The 22,527-nt window shown below is 41.2% G+C and overlaps 1 protein-coding gene and 1 pseudogene across 2 annotated transcripts in view; one reads left to right on the top strand and one right to left on the bottom strand.

Moving 5' to 3' along the window:
- The window catches only part of LOC309802862 (uncharacterized protein), a gene marked incomplete at its 5' end in the record, with an annotated part of 165,200 nt that overhangs the window by 49,410 nt on the left and 93,263 nt on the right, over positions 1 to 22,527 (bottom strand). Inside the window, 2 exon segments of the mRNA XM_082618744.1 lie at positions 616 to 769; positions 12,928 to 13,072. Of these exon segments, the coding sequence (XP_082474870.1) occupies positions 616 to 769; positions 12,928 to 13,072 (299 nt within the window).
- LOC309803028 (calpain small subunit 1-like) lies at positions 15,299 to 16,451 on the top strand (annotated as a pseudogene). Its single transcript has 2 exons — positions 15,299 to 15,837; positions 16,057 to 16,451. The product of its transcript is annotated as a calpain small subunit 1-like (transcript).

Raw genomic sequence — 22,527 nt, 5'->3', positions numbered from 1 at the left:
TTACAAGCAAATCACATTTGTGCTCAGGACTCTAATATTAAATGGGCATTTGTGTGTCTGTGAGAGTGTGTCTGTGTGTGTGTGTGTATGCCTGTGTGTTTTGGTTTGGTTTTACAGTTCTTGGCTAGAGCCTCCTCCACACTGTCAGCTCTTCTGATCCAAACTGTAATCCAGGTCATCAAGGGAATTCTTCAGCCAGTCCTCCAACCCTCAACTTCCTTCCTTTCCTAACCTTGACTGACCGTGAGCGTAGTATAATGGGAGTGAGCATGGTGAGAAAAGTCCCTGGATTAGAAGTTGCAAAATGTGATTCATTTTCCAGTCCTGGTTCTGTTTTAGCAGAAGTGACTGTCACTTGTAAACTGCTCTCAATTCCAACAAGTCATTTCATCTTTCTGACAATTTGCAATTTATTGTTTTCTCCCTTTGATAACAGAGCAACATGAATATTTACCCTTTTGTCATATCAAGAAGAGTTGGGTTTCTATCAAGGTAGACCAGTCCCCAACGCTTTATGGAGCTTCTGATCTCCAAGGGACAGAGTGCTTCCAAGACTCTGAGGACCCCCACCCTCACCACCAAATCTTCAAAGAAGAGGGTCTGCCGTTTACTCACGGAGCTGCTCCAGGTGGTCAGTGCTGTTAGATTCGGGCATGGCAGTGACGGTCACCAATAGACGTGAATTCCCTCCTAGTGTCTGGCAGAGAACCTCCTGACGGAAGTAGACCTGCTTGGGGTTCACGCTTTTTTCCAGAACGTCAAGGTGAGTCTGGAGCACAGATGAAACAGAAGTGCATATTAAGATTTTTGATAATAACAATAGGTGAAAACAGCAGCAAAGCTTATATTCATTTAACTCCTTATAGTTTAGAAGTTTGTTTGTTTGTTTTTGCCGTACGTGGGCCTCTTACTGTTGTGGCCTCTCCCGCTGCGGAGCACAGGCTCCGGACACGCAGGCTCAGTGGCCATGACTCACGGGCCCAGCTGCTCCGCGGCATGTGGGATCTTCTCGGACCGGGGTATGAACCCGTGTCCCCTGCATCGGCAGGCGGACTCTCAACCACTGCGCCACCAGGGAAGCCCCTAGAAGTATTTTTGTTAACCTAATCTGCCTGACCGTGGGCATTAAGTGGTTTAAAAGCGTGCTCTTCCTACTCCCCGGAAGAAGTTCAGTGAGGCTGAACAGGAAGCAGCATGCCTGCCTATGTCTGCACAGTAGAATATCTGTTTTCAAGTTGCACTGAAAGCAAAAGAACAGGGGCAGACAACATTCTTCCCATGACACTTGCATGTAAAGAATGCTATTACCATGAAGACAGAGTACATGCAGGACACTCGGGAACATGAGACAGAGCTTCAGCAGTGCAGATTACTTTAGAATCAAGCAATATAAGGAGAGCTGGGAGCATATTGAAGGAAAATAGAAAGCAATTGATCCAGGGAGAATGCTAAGCAAAGAGAACCACTAACTGGTAGCAACTGATTTTCCCTACCCTACCTTCCCATTTAAACACTCATTTAAAATGCAGAAAGATACCAAAATGGGGTAACCACTGAAAATAGGGTTCTTGGTCAACAATCTTTAAGACCTCTGAAGATACTTTCCATAACCCAAACAGTGGAATTAGTCATAAAGGTGTTAAGAGATTGCCTCCCAACCACACTGCATACCCTAACAACAGGGACTCGGTGACTTCAGTAACCAGTGAAAGGGAAGCGGTCCTTCTCTAACACAAGAACGCCAGTGCACACAATAGTCCTTCCAGCTAAAGATCAAATAGGTATTAACATATTCAAATAGGTATTAAGAGGGCCGAGGAAAAACTGCCCACCTTGTTATTTAACAAATAACATGTCTGCTAGACAAATGAAACAAACATGGCTCCTATGAAAATATTTATAAAAGATTCATAATATATTTTATGAAAAATGGAGTAATGCCTTCAAAAGGTAGAGGAAGTGTTTACATGTGAAAAAGATGTACTACAGAGGTGCTAGGCAGAATAAATGGCTCCCCCAAAGATGTCCATGCCCTAATCTTCAGACCCTGTCAATATGTTACCTTACATGGCAAAAGGGACTTCACAGATGTGTTTAAGACTGAGGTCTATCTGACGTGGGGGGATTACCCTGCATTAACCAGTTGGGGCCAATCTAATCAAAAGTACTTAAAAGCAGAGAACATTCCCCAGCCACAAAGGACCAGAACTACATGCAAAGGACTCAGCCTGCCATGCTGGGGGGTAAAGGGGTAAAAAGTTGAGGAATGCCGTGTCCTCTAAAAGCTGGAAAAGGCAAGGAAATAGATTCTCCTCCACCATCCTCCAGAAGGAACACAGCCCCAATACCTTGATTTTTGACCAGTGATTTTTATCCATGTTGAACTTCTCACCAAAAGAGCTGTAAGTTAATTTTTTTAATTGTTTAAGCTACCAAATTTGTGATAATTTCTTACCGCAGCAATAGAAAACCAATACACTGGGAAATAAGAGAAAGAATTTCCTAAGTTAAGTAAAAATCTTAGCATCTGGGTAGGAATAGACTAAAATCTACTTGTATGCTATTGAAATGTTTGACTTACAAGGAAAACGAAAAAGTTCCAAGGAAAGAAAAGATTACCAGATGATTCTGTGGCCTTTCCTACAGCTTCAGGGATACCTGAAAATTTGACCCTGAATCATATCCTCCTTACAACTGAGACCCCAAATCATCTGCCTCCACACAGCCTGTTTCCTAGATTAATATGAATTTATTATTCCCTGTCTTCATCAACATAAGTTTAATGTCCTAGGAAACTCTTGCCCAGGAAAATAGAAATTACAAATAAATCTATTTTTCATAAATTTATTATTTTTCAGGAACATCTCATCAACTCTTCAATAGAAAGTATCAATGAATTGATCCAAGACCCTCTGAACCCCTCTCCTCAAGATTCTTGCCTTACAGTGTCCACCAATCTTTAACCATTATATCATGATCTTTACCCAATGCTAATCAAGCCCCTACATTAAAATACCTGACCTTAACAGAACTTTAAAGTCTTAATAAATACTCCAGCTTTGCCCTTCCCCCTTTGAGACACTATCAAGACTCTATCACATTCTCCCTTATCAAATAGATTAGTTTCCTATCACTTCTGTAACAAATTACCACAAATTTGGTGGATGAAGACAACACGAGTTTATCGTATTACAGTTCCAGAGGTCAAAAGTCCAAAATGGGTTTTACTGTGCAAAAATCCAAGGTCTTGGCAGGACTGCGCTCCTTCTGGAGGCTCTATAAGGTAATTCATTTTCTTGCCTTTTCCAGCTTCTGGAGGTCAGCTGCATTCCTTATCCCATGGTGTCTGCCTCCACATTCAAAGCCAGCAATCACATCATTCCTACCCTGGCTTCCGTGGTCAAATCTCCTTCTCTGACTCTGACTCTTTTGTCTCACTCGTTCATGGCTAAGGACCCTTGTGATTACATTGGACCCAGTCTAATAGTTCAACATAATCTCTCCCCATCTCAAGAGGCTTAACTTAATCACATCTGCAAAGTCCTTTGTGCCACATAAAGTAACATCCTCACAGGTTCCAGGGATTAGAATATGAACATCTTGGGGTGGGCGGTGGGCACTATTCTATCTAAAACACCAAGGTACACAATACACTTAGGTCTATGTTAGAAACAGGTTGTTCTGGTGGTATTTCTTGGAGCCAGCATTTGACACAATACTAAGAAAAGGAATTAGAAGGATCATGGCTACCCCAGGTTCAAGATGAGATTCAGCAAAGGCCCATTTATCGGACCAAACCTTTGTACTTCAGTCTTCTGGTTGTTTGTCAAGTGCTAATGAATGCCACACATTGCTGTGATGCAACAGCACTGGAGATCAGGTGGTAGGTCTCACACCCCTGAGGAGACAAGGAGGCTAACTAAGGGTATACACACAAACACAAAGGCCCTGCTTAGAGTTTGAAAGTACACAGGATTATAATCAAGTAAACCTATAACCAGCCAAGGTTTTGCTCATGAATTTCTGCTCATACATGCTCAGTTAGGCAAGAGCTCAGAAAACATATCATCTTATCTTTATTGACAATAATAACTTGAAGACAAATTTCAGCTGCCCCAAATCCAACTAAAGAATGGTATCAAGGGACAGTTCAGTTAAACAAGTTTTGTCTAAATGGCTATTGGAAAACACAGCTACTACATAATACAAATATAAAAAATAATTTTTGAGGGAGAAAACACATATTATCAAATGTTAATCTCATCATCTGGTTCTAAAATGAAAGTAAAAAGAAATGTGTAAGTAAGGAATAAAGTAAAACAAAATACTAACTTTTCAACTTACATGAACATTAATATTATTTAATTCTTGAAAATGGAAAGGCAGAATAGCAAGATGACTAAGTGGGCAGGCTCTGGAATCAGACTGCCTGGGTTCAAAGTTTGGTTGTGGATTCTAGAAGAGTCGTGGAAATTCTGTACTTAACCTCTCTGTAACTCAGTTTTCTCATCTTTAAAATGTATATAAAATGGCATTACCTATGTCACTCAATGATTGCTATAATTTAGCAGTTTATTGTGTATGAGAAGTGCTGTCATACAGGAAACACTCAATATTAGCTGTTACTTTTGATGAGGAAATGTAGGTTCAAATTTTTTTTAAGAACTAAAAGGGAAACACTAGTAGAATTATAAACACTGTAGAAAAAAAAATCAAAGAAAATATGGTCACTCCATGTTGCATAAAAGAGAAAGAAAGAAAGAGAGAGAGAAAGGGAAGGAAGGAAAGAAAGAAGGAAAGAAGGAAGGAAGGAAGGAAGGAAAGAAGGGAAGGATGGGGGAAGGGGGAGAGAAAAAAAGAAAGAAAAGCAGTGAAGCATGGAAAATAGCACAAAACCAAAATGACAGAAGTAACACCAAAAATTGTCTTGAGTATAAATAGGTTAAACAGCCTTATTAAATGACAAAAACTTTCAGATTAGTTTTTTTAAAATCCCACTGCCTATTGTATATAAAAGGAACTTTCAAAGAGAATTAAAGAAAGACCCATGATGTGTATGAAAAACACTCCTGAATTATCTTCTTGTTCTGTTTGCCTCCACTAAAATATTTTAAAAGGGAAATATTGAAGCTAAATGGTTAAGCAAACATAAATTAAAGCAGGCCTGGCAATACTGATCTATGACAAAGTCATAGTCAAGACCAAGTGCATTAAATGGGATTTAAAGATCTTATTTTGATAAAGGGCACAATTCACAATGAACATAAAAAGCTCATAAATCTTAAGAATCAAATAACACAGAATTGAAATGTACAGCACAAAAATGGCAGAAAGGGAAATAATTGTACTAAGAGTGGGAGGCTTTAAAACAGTACCTCAGTCTTGAATAAACCAATTGCAAAAAAAATGATATAGAGTATTTGAACAATATTGTTTTTTTTTTTAATTATGTTAACCCCTATGTTCTTTTATTTATTTATTTATTTATTTATTTATGGCTGTGTTGGGTCTTCATTTCTGCGCGAGGGCTTTCTCTAGTTGTGGCAAGTGGGGGCCGCTCTTCATCGCGGTGCGCAGGCCTCTCACTATCGTGGCCTCTCTTGTTGCGGAGCACAGGCTCCAGACGCGCAGGCTCAGCAATTGTGGCTCACGGGGCTAATTGCTCCGCGGCATGTGGGCTCTTCCCAGACCAGGGCTCGAACCCGTGTCCTCTGCATTGGCAGGCAGACTCTCAACCACTGCGCCACCAGGGAAGCCCCAACAATATTGTTTTTTATAGATATATGTCAAGCTGTCTTTACAGAGAGCATCCTTTATTTTTTCTCAAACGTTCAGGGAACTATAACAAAAATTAATCATATGCAGGACTATAAAAAATATTCACTAAATTTTTTTGAAAAAGCAGATATTATACAAGCCACATTTTCTGACAATAATTGAATGAAATTAGACTTAAAATGGTTTTAAAAACAGGAAAAATAAAACCATTAAGGAATAGAAAAACATCCTCCTAAAAGAAGCTCATGAAAGAAACTCATATATTAAAAAGAAAATAAATATTAAATCAGTGTAATGAAAGCGCTAATAGAAGAAGTGTCCATCTGGCATCCCAGGAGAGAAGGCACAGGACAAGAATGAAAATGATCCCTTCAGAAAGTTGGACTGTCTCAGCCACGCTGGTAAAAGGAAATTCCAGCACCCTCATAAAGAGTCAAGATCACCCTGGATTTAAATGATACTCTGTGATCGTAAACAAATTATTTTAATCACTTCCATACATTTCTGGGTGAAAGTTGCTCCCAATATTAATTATTGAAATCTGAACTGAGTAGACTCTGCCTCACAATTACTATCAAGATTCCAGGCCCCCAAACTAGGAAATCAATACCCTTTCCTGAAGCATTTCCCAAAATGTAATCTTCAGGATGTTATTAAGTGCTGAGGTACAGAGGGGTGGAGATTCATAGCCAAGGCACCTGGAATATGGTGAATTAAAGAAAATGAAAACATTTTCATGGCTGCAGAATTGTTCAGATTCTTTAACATGCCAATACACACTTTGAACTCTTAGAAGAAAAACGAGCAAACAGTGTTTCAAGAATTTATGTGACTCTTCAACCCTCTTTCTCTAAAGATCTCAGGATCGTGGAGTGTTGCAGAATACGCTTTGGGAAACACTGTCTGCTGAATTGAGGGGTTTTGCTTTGTTTTGTTTCTTTTGTTCTTGCCATCAAAGCTATTTGTTTCACATTTTATTATGGCTACAAGATGTGGGGGAGATGGGGGAGAGATAGAGACACTTCTCCAGAAAAGTACTGGCCATCATTCTGTGATGTCACAGAAGTTACAAACAGGCCGTAGCTCTTCTTGCCAAATCTTGAAAAAAAATAAAATCTAGATTCTATAAATCAGATAAGGGGAGGAGGCTTGGAAGCAGTTTTGTCTGTAGAAGTCATCCAACACAATTAGATACAAAAGAAAAAAGTAAAAAAAAAGAAAAACCATCTTTTGCCCACGTACATTGTCCTTTAAAACAGGGGTCCCCAACCCCAGGGCCATGGACTGCTACCGGGTCTGTGGCCTGGTAGGAACCGGGCCACACAGCAGGAGGTGAGCGGCAGGGTGAGCCAGCGAAGCTTCATCTGTATTAAAACAGCTCCCCATCCCTTGCATTACAGCCTGAGCTCCGCCTCCTGTCACCATTGTGGTGAGCTGTATAATTATTTCATTATATATTACAGTGTAATAACAATAGAAATAAAGTGCACAATAAATGTAATGTGCTTGAATCATCCCGAAACCATCCCCACGCCCCCAGCCCATTGAAAAATTGTTTTCCACGGAACTGGTCCCTGGCGCCAAAAAGGTTGGGGACCACTGCTTTAAAACACTGTCACGTTAACGGGCAATGCTGGAGGAAGCAAAGTTTGAAAGTTTTCTTCTCCTATGAGCTCTTTATTAATTTCTTATTATGACACTTTTCATGATTACTATAAATATTACAATTCAACAAATGCCTAATATCTTTTAGCTTAAGCCCATTTTCTGTAATTGCTTATGCAACCATCTCCCTGTGCCCCTCAATGAAATCTCTGTCCCTTTGACCATTCCACCTGCCACCAAATACATAACACCTCTGTGCTTAGTGCATTAGTCTAGCTCCAGTCACACAGACAACTTCCAGAAGTAAACCAATTATAAACTTCCGTTGGTCTGCCTTTTGCGAAAATGGCTTTGTATTGTTCTCCTGAAGATGATTTTTAGGTGAATGCTCCCATCTCAGGTCCAGCAAGGCTGTGTCTAATTGGATATTGTTGGGATCACTGATGAGAGAAGCAGGGCTTCTGAATGTGTGTGCCAACAACCAACCGTAATAACAGCCCTGCGAAGCCACAGGGGTGGGTTTCTTTATAAAAATGGGAATGAGTTCAAGGCAATTATGGAAACTCCCAGAGAGGCTGTCTTAAAAGAAAATCCTACCTACCCATGAAAGACATCCGGCTGATAACTCAGCCCGCAGCCTCACGGGTGCCTCTTGGCAGGAGTCTTCTGCCCCCTCTGCTTTATCAGCTACTCCCTTAAAACTTCCATAAAAGGCTTCACTTGACCTCAGCAGGTTACCCTGCTGGTGGCTACTGATAAAGTAAGAAGCACTATACACTCAAAAATCGTTTTGTTTCTCATTGTTATCCCCTAAACTGCTACACTCCCTGTCCCCACTAATTCCGAAGAAAGCTCACCCCTAAGGAGATGGCCTATTTTATTTGCATACTGCCTAGTTCTCTCTTGTCACTTAAACACACTCATCAGAGAACCGAAGGCTTCTCATCACAAGAGAACAAAAGACACCTTTAAGTTAAATAAAAAACAAGAGAACATCCTGTAAGCAGGTTCTAATGAGCTTTCTCAAACTGCCCCAGTCTGCCAATACCATTCTCCCTAAGTTACATAGATTGACTTTGAGACTGAGAGAAGTGATTAGTCTCTAGATGTGTATTCACAGATTTGCTGATTAGTGACTTTAATACCCTTTTTCCACTAAAAATAAACCAAGTTCTATTGCTGATGATTTGGAAAAGAGAGCAAAGAAAAAATAATTATAATCAACCACCCTAAGAAAACCATCAGTAGATCTTGTATTTATTTTTTGGGGTCCTTTATTGGGATTTTTTTTTACATAATTTTAATTTTATTATGTATTGTGAATGGGTATCTTCCAATCTGTCCAACAGAGAAAATAATCACGCATCATCATAAAAGAGAGAATAATAGGGACTTCGCTGGTTGTGCAGTGGTGAATAATCCACCTGCCAGTGCAGGGGACATGGGTTTGATCCCTGGTCCAGGAAGATCCCACATGTCGCAGAGCAACTAAGCCTGTGCACTACAACTACTGAGCCTGCTCTCTACAGCCCGCAAGCCACAACTACTGAAGCCCGCACACCTAGAGCCCGTGCTCTGCAACAAGAGGAGCTACCGCAGTGAGAAGCCCATGCACCACAATGAAGAGTAACCCCCACTCGCCGCAACTAGAGAAAGCCCGTGTGCAGCAACAAAGACCCAATGCAGCCAAAAGAATAAATTAATTAATAAAAATAAATTCATTAAAAAAAGAATAAACATTCTAAGGGTCACCACCTAATATTGTTTACTAGTTGTAGGCACTTGGCTAACACTTGCTATGTATCAAGTCATGTAATCTTGATAACCCGTAGAATAACCACTTCAATGGTTCCAATTTTACAGATGTGAAAACTGAGGCTGAAAGAAGTTAAATAGCTTGTCCATGACTACACTGCAAGACAATACAGAGCTTAGACCCAAATCCAGGCCTGCCTGACTCCAAAACTTGTTCTTACATTGTGCTCAAAACCCTGGAATTCAGGGGTTCCTGTGGTCAGTGACTTCACCATCCATCCACACACACCTCAGCTCCTCCAGAATGGCTCTTTGTGTTCAACTCCTCAACATCAGGACCCTTTACTGGTGCCTGTCCTTTCCTTTTGCCCATACAAAGATAGGTGTCTGTCTATTGATTAAGTGACAACACTGATTTATGACTTGCTCATTGCATCTTTGATCTACCACATGTAAGTCGATATTTCCTACTGGACACATTTTAAACGTGAGCCCTTTAGAAGAGACTGTGAATATGGCATTCTAATTCTCAATTCTTTCTTTTTCTCTCCCTCTCTCCCCCTCCCCTCCCTTACTCTCCCCACAGTACACTCCATTTTATCTCTAAAGATCATGCTGGTAGCATCTACCACAGTGGGTATATGCGTCTGGTGAAAACCCTACTCTACCCTCCAAAAGCCTTAAGCTCTCCCAACACATGGATCCTACTTCTGATCACTTTTCTTATCTCTTGCCAACTCATGTAGTTATAAGTTCTCAGTGAGGTCCCATTTTCTTACTCTCTAAAATGTCCATCAGAAACTCTCTTGGGGCGCCATTTTCAACCAATACTCCTGGCTACCTAGGGGCAATCCAGAACATAATCCAAATACTTTAACAAGTATTGCTAACAACACTTTAACAATCACTGCAATTATTGATACCTTGAGATGGATGATTAAATAGAACTCCTTTTGCTTGCTTCATAATTACAATAATATTGTATTTCTTTCTTTCAGCTTTATTTTAATACTATAATTTGGACAATTATCCAACAGAGTTCCTGGCAAGCATCTGGAAGATAGCAATTTGAAAGATCCAAATACTAATTCCCTTATTACAAGAGAATAATAAAACTTTTAAGGTGCAAAATTATATTCATGTTGAAAAACCTCCAAAATACATGTCCTCTGCTATAAAAGTTTACACAATTGTGAATTCCACACAGAAATATATTTTCCACCCCTCAGCATAACCCCCAAGTAACATCCAGTTAATTCTGCCCTTGGGGTGTCATTCACATTTATCACTGATCTGTTGGAAGAAAACTGTTTCTCCTTAGGACATGTCCAAAAATAAAAATGACCACTGTGCATTACAGAATGTACTTATTTTGTTCATGATGGGAGGAAGAGTTTTTTAAGAGAAGTCACAGAGTCAATTATCGTCTTAAACCTGGAGAACACAAAGCCCACGCATTACTGGAAATGTAAAACCTAAAATTGAGTATATACATTTTTTACTTCAAGGAACAAATCATCTTTCTTATTCTGTTCTACTCATTTAGAAGAAATGAAAAGCTACCCTTTTCCTGTCTCTCTTTCTCATTAACTCTCCTCTTCCTAGTGGGAAGACGTTCAGTCAGTAGGCAAAGTAACAAGCCAATAAGCATCAATGAACAAGACCTCTCTCTTCCTCTCACTGAGATCAAGTGATGGTGGGGTCCTCTTTTCTTGAATTTTTGTCCCCCCTCAATATGAAATTATCCCCAACTTGACCTCAGTGGCTCCTAAACTATTTGTTGATTGTAAACTTTAGACCTTGTGCTTTAGTCTGACAAGAGTACTGAGTGGTCCCAAAGACAAAAGCTATGACATACAGTAGTTACGGCAATGGCAGCCCACTTTTATAGGTGCATATAATCATCAGGTTGTGTGATTATATAACCTCGAATGGTTGAGTTCAAGTCATCAACCCAAGATTTTTGTCTATAACCCTGGGTGCTATGGATGTGGTTCAGGTGAGAAGAGTGTTGTTCCCCAAACATGATCCCATTTTTATTCCAAGATGCTTTGATGGGTCCTTGCTAAGTGCCTACAAGCTGATTCAAAGTCTGAAATTCAAAGTAAGAAGCCAGATGCAGTCAAGGCCAGCTGAAGGAGTTTCAGACTTTCTATTCAGACAGGAATAGATGTCAAAGGCCAGTACTCTGTTCCCTGCTTGGCCACTAGCTAAATGTGAGATTTCTAGGCTTCAGTTTTTGCATCTATAAATGATAAAGGTGAATTAGACAATTCCCCAAGCCCCTTTGTATTCTAAACTTTTAGACTAATTGCCACTGAGAATCTCCAGGAGGTCAAAGATATTCTAACAAGGGTAAAGAATAGTGTCTTGGAACCATGGATCATTCCCCCGGATGGAAAAGGCAAACACGCATTCAAAAAGGAATCCTCTTCCCCAATAGACTTTTCACGTGCAGGGTTTCACAGGCGAGACAATAAGAACAGCTGTTGAAGGGGATCATGAATCTTGCCTGTTGTAAGTCCCTAAAGGCAATGAGCATGTTTTACAACAACATGCCTTGTTACAGCAAAGGTTGTGATGCACATTTCTTGGATTAAGTTCTTGAGATCTCTAAGTGCTGTACGCAAATAATACTAGTCGTATATCTTTTGCAGTCTGGGAAATAGTAAAAAAAAAAAAAAGAATCTCTCTTTAGGCAAACCAACCTATGGAGAGAAGGGCAGATGTCCTTTTATGAAGCAGTTAGCCAAGTGGTTGAAGGTACGCCTTCTCAATGCAGAAAAAATTGTATTTATACTTGAACATTCCTTCTGAGGGGAAAGATGTTCTTGGTTATCGTCTTTTCCAACTCCCATCACAGACTTGCAATGAAAATGCTCATCCTTCAGGCTAAGTGATATATCTGTTTGCTTATACACATATTATTATGAATATGCTAATAACATTTTGCATTAATGAAGAGGGTGAAAGTATTTTATAAGAGATACTTTAGCTCATTAATCCTCAGGATATCCATGAAATAGCTAGGGGAAAGGGATGGTTTGCCAACTTTCTCAAATGACAGGAAACTGCATGGTTTAAGCAGTTTGCTCAGGTTGGTCAAATGAGCCCTGTGCAGGGTCTGATAGGACATCGGAATGCTGACTTCGAGTTTGGACAGGTTGACACTACCCTCCTCTCATAAAAAGATTGTGACCCTCATTTGCAGTGATTCAATGCTTTATTGTTCCACCCTTCTTGTCTGCCCTGGATCCTGCTAACAGCCTCCAGCCCGTGGCCGTGGGAACCACTGGAAATGGGGAAGCAGATGTCAGGTGAACTCAGGGAGTTTTTCCAAGCTTCACCTCCTCAGCCTCTGCTTCACTCCTCTCAATGTGTCTATGTTCTTTAAATCTGCATCTCAGCTGACCTGCATGGTTTTACCCCATTTCAACAGAATGATCTCATTCCAATCTCATTTATCCTTGCTTAATTTGAGGGCTTTTTAAAGATAGAGCCCCTAAGAAATGTCCCCCTGCCCTCCACCTCCCACACTCAACCTACAGATGAAGAGCACTATATGCCACTGGGGCCTCCAGAATATCACTGGTCAGGACCTCAGCCTTGAACTCTGTCCAAGGAAGGAAAAGGGACAAATAGAAAGCCACCAAGTTAGTGACAACAAACCCTGGATCCCTTGGAAGGCTGAAGTCCCCACCAGGATGACAGGGTCTCCTGAATGTTTCCAGGAAAACCTCCAAGAGCCCCTTCAGTTGGGCCTCCATAAGGCTGTAGAGAGGAAGTTACCATGAGGGCGATGTAGGTGTAGGAATAGTGGTAGGCCAGGTAGCAGACATCCTCGGCATGCGGGAAGGTGACGGCAAAGGTGAGGGTGTAATAGCACTTCCCAGACTCTGCCCCTGTGATGGCTGCGCTCTGGCGATAATGATTTCTACAAGAGAAAGGAGAAGAGACAAGAATGAGGGAAAGGTGGGGAAAACAGTCATTTAGGGTTCAAGATGCCATAAACCTTTGGTGTTATATACTAGCAAAATGTCCTTCACTTGAAACACCTGGTGAGCAAAATTTAGAAAACGGAGAAATAGAGAAGTGAGCTTACTGCCAGGTCATGAGCCCAAATCACCAACATCTAGGCTAATCCATGTGTCTCCTAATTGTGGCATCTATGCCATAGGTCTTTTCCTTGCTGTGTCTGAAAATGAAGGCTATAGAGTCACTGAACTAGAAAACAGAGGAAAATGTGAATAATTCTGTTCTTCCTGGGATTTTATTAGAGACATATATTTTATTACCCAAATCTGGGTTCCTCAACCCCTGCCTCTCTCCAGATAACACAGAGTCCAGCTCCTCCTTTCCTTTCTGCCTGCCAGACGGTTTCTTAGCAATCACTACCCTATACAGAGTTCCAACTCAACACAATGTATGTCATCTTGTTATCACTGTAACAACCCATTGTGTGGATGAAAGAACAAAAGCTTAGAAAAATCCATTTGTCAAAGGTCAAAAGGCTAATAAGTGGCCAATACAGGACTCAAACCCAGATCTGCCTGCAAGGCCTTTGTTCTTTCCACTACACAAGACTTTCTTCCCAAAGGAATACATTTGTCACCCCAAATGTGGTTCAGCTTCTTACGGCCTGACAATCCACATTTTCCTTTGTCAAAGATGAAGCACCAATGTTGATACTTCAGAGAACAGTATCAAAGTAATTTGCACCCAGAAGTACATTCCAAGCAATATTTTCCCCATACGCTGCCAGTTACACTCCCTCCTTGCCTCTTAATACTGAGACAGCTGTGCAGGCTTTCCTGAGAAATGTTATCGTCAAGGCTGCATTATAATGCAAAATACACCAGGACACCAAAAGATGTAATTCCACCTTTGAACATTTACAACGTTGGCTTTCTTGTCCATTGTGCTTTGGGGTTTCATTGGGGGAAAGGGTGGGGAGAGGGAAGAAAAAGCAGATAATTATTCTGTGCGTTCTTGCAAATATAAAAAATAGGGATTATTCTTTTCTGCCTTTTTTGCTACCTTCATGACACCTGCCACCAAAGCAAAAAGATCAAGTGAGCAAGAAAGGACAAAATAGAAAATCTACTGCCTGGTTTTGTGGGTTTTTTCAATATTCATAAAACTAAGAATGGGAGTAAGAGAAATTGGTAGTTCCATGGACTATGACCTATCAGGCTATACATTTCTCTTGCATCAGCTTCTGCCAATATGGCACCCTGGATCCTTGGTCATCCTAGGGAAAGAAGGAGATCCCCAACGATGAACCAGCTTTTCAGCATCCTATTAATAGGACCCATATCCTTTGCGACTACAGGACTAGAAACTTCAAAAAGGCAACTTTTTTTTTGGTTTTTCCTTGACCGCACTGCTCTGCATGCAGGGTATTAGTTCCCTGACCAGGGACTGAACCTGCACCCGCTTCAGTGGAAGCAGAGTCTTAACCACTGGATCACCAGGCAAGTCCCCAAAAAGGCATCTTTACCCATGGTGCCATCTGGATCTTGCTACCTAATTCAGTCTATTTTCTCCAGATTTCCCCAAAGTTCTATAGTTTCTCCGGAGCTAAGGCTCTGATTATTAGCAAGTATGTAAAGCAGCAGATGGTAACTCAGAAAGCATGCAAACCACATATGCGCTACCTTTATTCATTCTGATTTCAAGGCTCCACTGCAAGCACACATTCAGTTTACAGCTAGCTGAACCTAGTCAATTACACCTCTCTTCTAAGTGAAACGAGCCAGTCAACATTTTGGTCAAATGGTCAACATTTTGACAACCAATCAGAATGTGGAATTGAGCTTCACATGCATGAGTGTGAAAACACACACACCATACATATATATTCATGAAGGTAAAAGCAGGTGGAAACATACATCTAGTGCCTTGCCATCCCCAAGTTTTTCACCTACATGCAGTGGAGACAGAGCCTGTATCTCTCCTCAAGATTCATAAGATACCCCCGAGGCCAGTGGGGGTGGTCTCATCTGACATGAGCCTTGCTTAGCTCTAGGCTTCCCACTGTACTAAGTACACTGAAGTCACATCACAGGCACATTCATCCTAAGCAAATTCTATGCTACCCCACCAGCCACCACAGAGAACAAGAGAGAGTAAAAATAAGAATATGGAAACTAGCTGACCGGCCGACGCGCGAGCGAGGCAGAATCTTGAGTCACAGCCATGTTCCTGGTTAACTCGGTCTGGAAGGGTGGAAGAGGCGGCAGAGGAGGCGGGGGCCTGGGCGGGGGCCTTAGGGAATGTGCTCGGAGGCCTGGTCAGTGGGCCCGAGGCGGCGGCGGCGGCAGAAGAAAAGGAAGCAGCGGCTGCGGGGAACTGCGTGGAACTGCGTGCGCATACTGGGCGGGGTCATTAGCGCCGTTAGCGAGGCGGCTGCGCAGTACAACCCAGAGCCCCCGCCCCCTCGCACCCATTACTCCAACATCGAGGCCAATGAGAGTGAGAAGGCACGGCAGTTCCGGAGGTCTTTGCCCAGCTGGCTAGAGAGGACATGGAGGTCAGTGCCATAGAACTCATGAACATTCTCAACAAAGTCGTGACCCGACATTCTGATCTGAAGACTGATGGTATTGGCATTGACACATGTCACAGCATGGTGGTGACACGACCGGCAAGCTGGGCTTCGAGGAATTCACGTACTTGTGGAACATCAAAAAGTGGCAGGCCGGGCTTCCCCGAGGGTGCAGTGGTTGAGAGTCCGCCTGCCGATGCAGGGGACAGGGGTTCATGCCCCGGTCCGGGAGGATCCCACATGCGGCAGAGCGGCTGGGCCTGTGAGCCATGGCCGCTGAGCCCGCGCGTCCGGAGCCTGTGCTCTGCAGCGGGAGAGGCCACAGCAGTGAGAGGCCCGCGTACCGCAAAAAAAAAAAAAAAAAGTGGCAGGCCATATACAAACAATTTGACATTGACCGTTCAGGGACCATTAACAGCAGTGAACTCCCAAGGGCCTTTGAGGCAGCAGGATTCCGCCTGAATGAGCATCTCTACAACATGCTCATCCAACACTACTCAGATGAGGGAGGGAACATGGATTTTGACAACTTCATCAGCTGCCTGGTCAGACCGGATGCCATGTTCCGTGCCTTCAAATCTCTTGACAAAGATGGCACTGGACAAATCCAGGTGAACACCCAGGAGTGGCTACAGCTGACCATGTATTCCTGAATGGGAGTCCCAGACCTGCCCCCTCATCGCCTCGCTGTAGGAGTCACCCTGGACTCTTCGGTCTCCCCCAGGTTTGATCCTGTTTGCAGTCACATCATGGCTCCTGCGGACCCACAGGCCTTTCTGTTCTCCTAGCCCTTGGCACTCAGATTCTCAGTCAACAGCCAGGACCCAACATGCTTCAACACACCCTGCCCCAGCACACCCATCTCACATCTACTCCATAACCCCTCTCTTGCATCTGTGCCAAGCCCAACGTTGGTGTTGCTTGCATACCCCAAGGGCCCTTCTCTCAGTTCTGGGAGGATCACTCCAGTCCCTACACACCCTGGCACACCCATTCAGTTACCACCCAGGCAGCTAAACTCCAGGCCATAACAGGCCACATGCCCCAGTGCCTCTGTCTGTATTCTGCTCCCAGCCTGCCAGGCCCAGGAGGAAATAAATGTACCCTAGTTGCTGCTCTCTCTGAAAAAAGAAAAAAAAAAGTATATGAAATTCCCATCCCTAGGCTCTTTCCACCATTCAAACCAAAACTGGACTCCAGGCAGGGAACAGCTACAGTGAAATAGAGAGAGAAATAAAATAGAATAATTTTTAGCTTTTGAGCTTCTGTGGACCAAGGTTCTAGTGATTTAAGGAAAGTTGGTAGTTTGGGCTATAAAATCTACCTCCACACACACACACACACACACACACACACACACGCCTGTTGTACACACACCCTTGCTGTAGCTTCATGGGCAAGATTGTCGTGGGCAAGACTAAAAGCTCCCCACTAATAATCCAGCCCTCTTCAGGATGGTTGCTGATGGCTGGAATTTAAGAAAAATGAAAATCACCTCATTTAGGATGAGTTTCAGCTAAAGGAGATTCACTTGCTACCCTAATCCAGGGTCTACGCTGTAGGTGAAACAAAAGCAAACGTCAGGCTTCCCCACTGGAGTCTCCTGGTGGCTACATTGTAGTGGGAGAGTCCTGGAGATGACTCCACCTCTAGCAAAGTTTTCCTCTTCAGAAACCTTTAAACTTTCCCAAGATCACCTTCTTCAAAGTGAAGTGTTCCATAAATCTCCAAAGTGAAACACTTGGCTTGCTAGAATTAGATCTGTCCATGATAAAGTGAGATCCTATCAAGTTCTTTTTGTTTTCCCAATTATGATATGAACATACTGAGGGATGTTTGCAAGGCAGTAACATTCATCCTTTATATTTCAAATGGTTCCCATGTTCTTCCTTTGTATGGAAATGCTTTCCTTCTTCCTCATTTAGCCAACTCTTCTTCCTCCTTCAAGACTCAACACAAGTGTTTCCTCTTTCAGGAAGTCTTCCCCAATATCCACCCTTTTACATAATTCTTATCACATTGTGCCTCTCCCTCACTGCCCATGCTTTATGGCAGGGATTATGCTTATTTGTCTGTATATCTTCACGCTTGGCACAGTACCTGGACTTAGCAGCTGTTCAACTAAGGCCTGTAGAATAAATGGACCTAAGACTCTAGAAGTAATCATTAGAATACTTGGCATATCTTATCTCTAATCCTAATTATATCCTTTCAAGGTATTATTATGCACACTCTACAGACTGGGAAAATTGAGATGTTAAGTGTCTTGAGGAACTCCACACAACAAGCACAATAAACAGGATTCAACCCTAGGTGCGGGCTTACCCCAAAAACAAGATTATTTTTCATTTTATCACCTGTCTCATAAGAATGGATAAAAGGACAAGAGGTCTTTTGGTTTACTTCAGCAAGCAAGAATTGGAAGTTTCGGTTTTCATAAATCAGAGATACCTATAAACCTGAAGTCTAAAATAACAGAAGGAATGTAAAATAATCCAGATGATAGCTAGTGAGAAAATTATTCATACCACTATGATTCTTTATGTCAATGGTATTTGATGCCACTAAGAAGCTTCTACTAATTACTAATAATTGCTAACACTCACTGAACATCCACTATGCACCAGACACTGTTGTAAGATTTCCATGTGCTTTATCTCATTTCACTTCATCCTCAGCACAGATTTATCAGGTAGATACCATTATTATCCCCTTTTACTGATGAGGAATCTGAAGTTGAGAGAGGCTGGAATAATTTGCCCCAAGGTCACATCATTAATGAGTGGTAGAAGTTTCACTCCAGAAACTTTCTCTCCTTGATCTGCTCTTCTAGGCGGAGAAGAAGCCTGGTGAAAATCAAGTGTGCTCTCAAATATGCCAGATCCTAGATGCATGTTGGGTCAAAGATGATATGGGTAGCTGAGCCATTCCACAGCTAAAAGGCTCCCCTTTGCTTTTCCATTCTCTGAACAATTTATCCTCGGAAGGGTCTGCACTTTTAAAATCATAAAGCTTTCAATGAAGCAAGGAGCAAAGTACACAAATGCATGGTTATGAATTCAGTCTCCTTCCATTTGTACGTTAAAATATGCTGGGAAGTCATTTTTTAAAATTTTATCTTTTAATTTTATCTTTTTTTTTCTTTGTGTGCATGAAAGAAGCAAATGCCAAGATAGAGAGTGAATTAGATAAACTTATAATGACGATGGCTCTGTTTAACATGGGAGCATCATTTCACTTAACAGGATCTAATAAGGCAGGGCAGTCAAGTCACCAGGCTACCCTGTGTCTACAGAGTTTCTAATATTCTGTATAGCACCAAATCTCTCTCCTGAGATCCCTGGGAAGGATGCATGATGGCAGAGCTCTTGTATGACATTCATCTTCATGAGTGAGCTGTTCCATCTCCTCTCACGAGCAGAGATAAATGTCAGAAGAGATCAGCTGTTGTGTATTACATGGCCACTCTGAGCATGCAGCTTCCCTCCCTCTGCCCTTCAGCACCAAAATTACTTTAGACCAGAGCTGGGAGAAAATTCAAAAAGGTGTGAGGCTCTGTACATTAGAGGGAGGAGCAGACCGCAGGGAAGTCAATAAAGCAGGAACTAAAACAGTCCTTGCTTACTTTTACAAGAGGCATGGAAAAATAAGCCTGCCCATTTCTGTTCTTCCCTCTGGAGGATCCCTTTTGATTTTCTAGCTTAGGGATCTGCCAGGTGGGTGGGCGAGGGGGTGGGATGGGGGGGAGCAGGTACCCCAGGGGAGGGGCAAGAAGATCAGATCTACTGAACACAGGGAGAAGATATTAGAATTTCTCTTTAAATTTATTATGACCTAATAAGGAAGAAAGAAAGTTGTCTAAGGTTTAATATGGGGATGGACAACGCTGCCCCTATGCTGTCCAAGTCAAGCTACTATGATGAATAATTATAAAACAAGCTAGATTACACTATAGCAGTCGTATCCATTCTTCTCTGTTGTTTTCCAGGGCTGGAATATGAAAAATACATTACATTTTATATCTATGGTTTTCATAGGTCAGGTAGTTTAGTATTGACTGCTGTACAGTAGGCTTCCTGAGGGAGGGATGAGAGTAGCTCACCATCTCTCTCATTCTTTAGATTTCAACTTCTGGCAAGGTATTTAAACTTGCAGAAGACTTCTCTAGTGGATTTACAGATTATATTATCTAAATTAAACTAAACCCTGCAATATAGATAATTAGTATTTTCTAAATTCTGCTTGGAATTCAGAGATTGATAATAATATTACATTTTAAACACAAATGACCGAGAAAATGAAAGAACTGACATGGCCTACTTCCTACCTTAATATTAGCTCTTTCTCAAGAATTCTTATTTGTGTAAAAATTATCTAATTAGATTGGAGAAGTTAACCACCATTTTTCAAAATTAGCCAAAAGGCAATTTACAACTATATTTTTCACGGTAAACCTTAAGGGTATAGGATGCCCTGAGTTACCAATAGTAAAAAAATATATAACAATTTGACATTTAAAATTTAAAGATTTAAATTGAAAATTATTTTTCTCATCTTTCCCCCATGTCTTAAAATTCTAAACTTTCTGCATGTTTTCTAGTATGCATAATATATTAGTATAGTAAGGCATGTATAATTGATTTTTTTAAATTATGAACAATTCTATATTAAAAGTACATGGATTAGTATATCTTATCAAAATACTCTGGAGATCACTTTCTAAGTGATGATGCTCCGACCCACAAAGCAGTTGGCCCACCTCCTTAACTGATCACTGTTGCTATCTCTTTTTGAAGGAAATGGATATCCCATTCTTTCTGAGTACTCTTTTCTTTCACCCTCCCATAGATATACTCAGGTACCATGGCTCATGGTTCTCTCCACAATAAGCACCCTGGCACCCCCTTTAGAACATGGTACTAAATATAAGAATGTAATAGAAATAAGACTTCTGAGTTCCTGATGACATATTGGAGACAAAGAAATAGGAGGTAAAGTTCTCCCAAATTAATACATTAGAGAGCATAAAGTCAGGGATGAAGCCAAAAAATCTTCAAAAGCAGATCAACTCAAAGACTGTGATGGGTAAAAGAGAGAAATAAATACATTGTATAATCTAAGGCATTCTACAGTAGGGAAAAGCACTCTGATTTGCAGTTGAATAGAGATACACATAACATATCTATCCTGTTGTTAGATCCCATTATTGGAAATATGTTAACACAATGCGGTGAATTGGTGTAAAACAAACCATGTTATAATGTAGCAATCTTATCCATTCATCTCTGTTGTATTCATGGCTAGAAGATGAAAAACGAATTACATTACACATTCATGGTTTTCATGTTACCCCTCTGTTACTCTTTAATCACATAACAATTGTCTTGTTCATGAATCTAAAAGCTATTAACATTAACATTGTCATTCTTTAGGCCAAGGCTCTGCTTTGGGATGTTTGATTTCTTCCTTTTCCTCTTGGCAGATTCTAAATCCCCTTAAGCCCACGCCTTATCCCCCACCTCCAAGGAAGCAGCCTCCAGGGACAGCTGCCCCGCCCCCCAAAGGATGCTGAATGTTATGTTTGTCCAATCTCTTACTAACCTCCAGATCCAAGCCCACTGCAAGCCGGGTCTTTCATGTTTATTTAGAATTACTATTTCTCGAGGATGCTAAAAATTATTCTTGACACACCAAAGTCCAAATTTATGCTTCCATTATTTTCCCTTACAGCTGTGGCCCCTGTCACCTTGAGATGATTTTAGTCTCAATCTCTTTGGACCATAAGAGGATCCTGAGAGTCTGCAGATAGGTGGGTCAGAAAGTCATTGCTATGGAAAACCAACAACATTGTATGGCTTTGCTATTGTTCTGAAGAATATAATGAAAATACTACCCAGGTCCATATTCTAATACATCCAAGACTAAAGACTGCTGACTCTTTCATTACAAACTGTTAGCCCATCTCTGTGCTTTATAGACTATCCTTACTTCTATGGTGATGATTGCCCTTGTGTCTGATAGAGCAACAAGATTCTTGACCTTCTTATCTGTCAATGCTCCTGTCCTTATAGTCTCAAAAGCCAAGAGGCATAAGCATTTTTACTCTTTCTTTGTGATATTTGCAACTATCCTGAACTCAAGAATGCCTGATAATATTTTTAGGGGCCTCCTGTCATCTCAGAAAGAGATGTAAATTACTTTATCCAAGAAAATAAGTACTAGCGTATCAGTTTTTTATAAGAAACCAGCAACAAGATAATAATTAACTACATAGTTTCTAACTGTCCACACTCCCTATCCTTTTTTTGCCTTATGAATTTGTATTTTATTTTCTAGCAAAGGAAAGTGCACAAATAAGCAATTCATGGGTCTGGAATGCATGCATGTATTTTATCAAAATATATGGATAATTCAACTTTCATTACACCTTTACAGGATACATTGATGGAAGTGGCTACTGATCAAGAGTTGAAGATGAATTCTGAAAATACCTTTCTCTTCTATTTTTTCCAAAATGTATCTTTCTGTGGAGCAACAGTTACTTAAGTATATTTCTCACATATTCATGTTTATCTGCTTTGGAAAACTGAAGCATGGGATGGATAAGAATTAAGTTAGAATATCTCACACTTTTTGTTCACTGGGACCAATGGAAACAGGAAAAGAACTGAAGCTTGATGCACTAATCATAGGTTGAGTCTATATAATAATATCCAAAAGTAAGGTCTAAAGGTTTTAAGGTGTTTAAATAAGAATAGATGACTTTTCAGAAAACCAAAAGATATTTCTTGAGGTCTACTGTGGGTGCCATTTCACACGCTTAGGCTTCTGAAGGACAGAGC

Source organism: Mesoplodon mirus (assembly GCF_964341445.2).
Source record: "Mesoplodon mirus genome assembly, chromosome: 4".
Classification (NCBI taxonomy): Eukaryota; Metazoa; Chordata; class Mammalia; order Artiodactyla; family Ziphiidae; genus Mesoplodon; species Mesoplodon mirus.
This window is presented reverse-complemented; position numbering and strand designations above follow the sequence as displayed.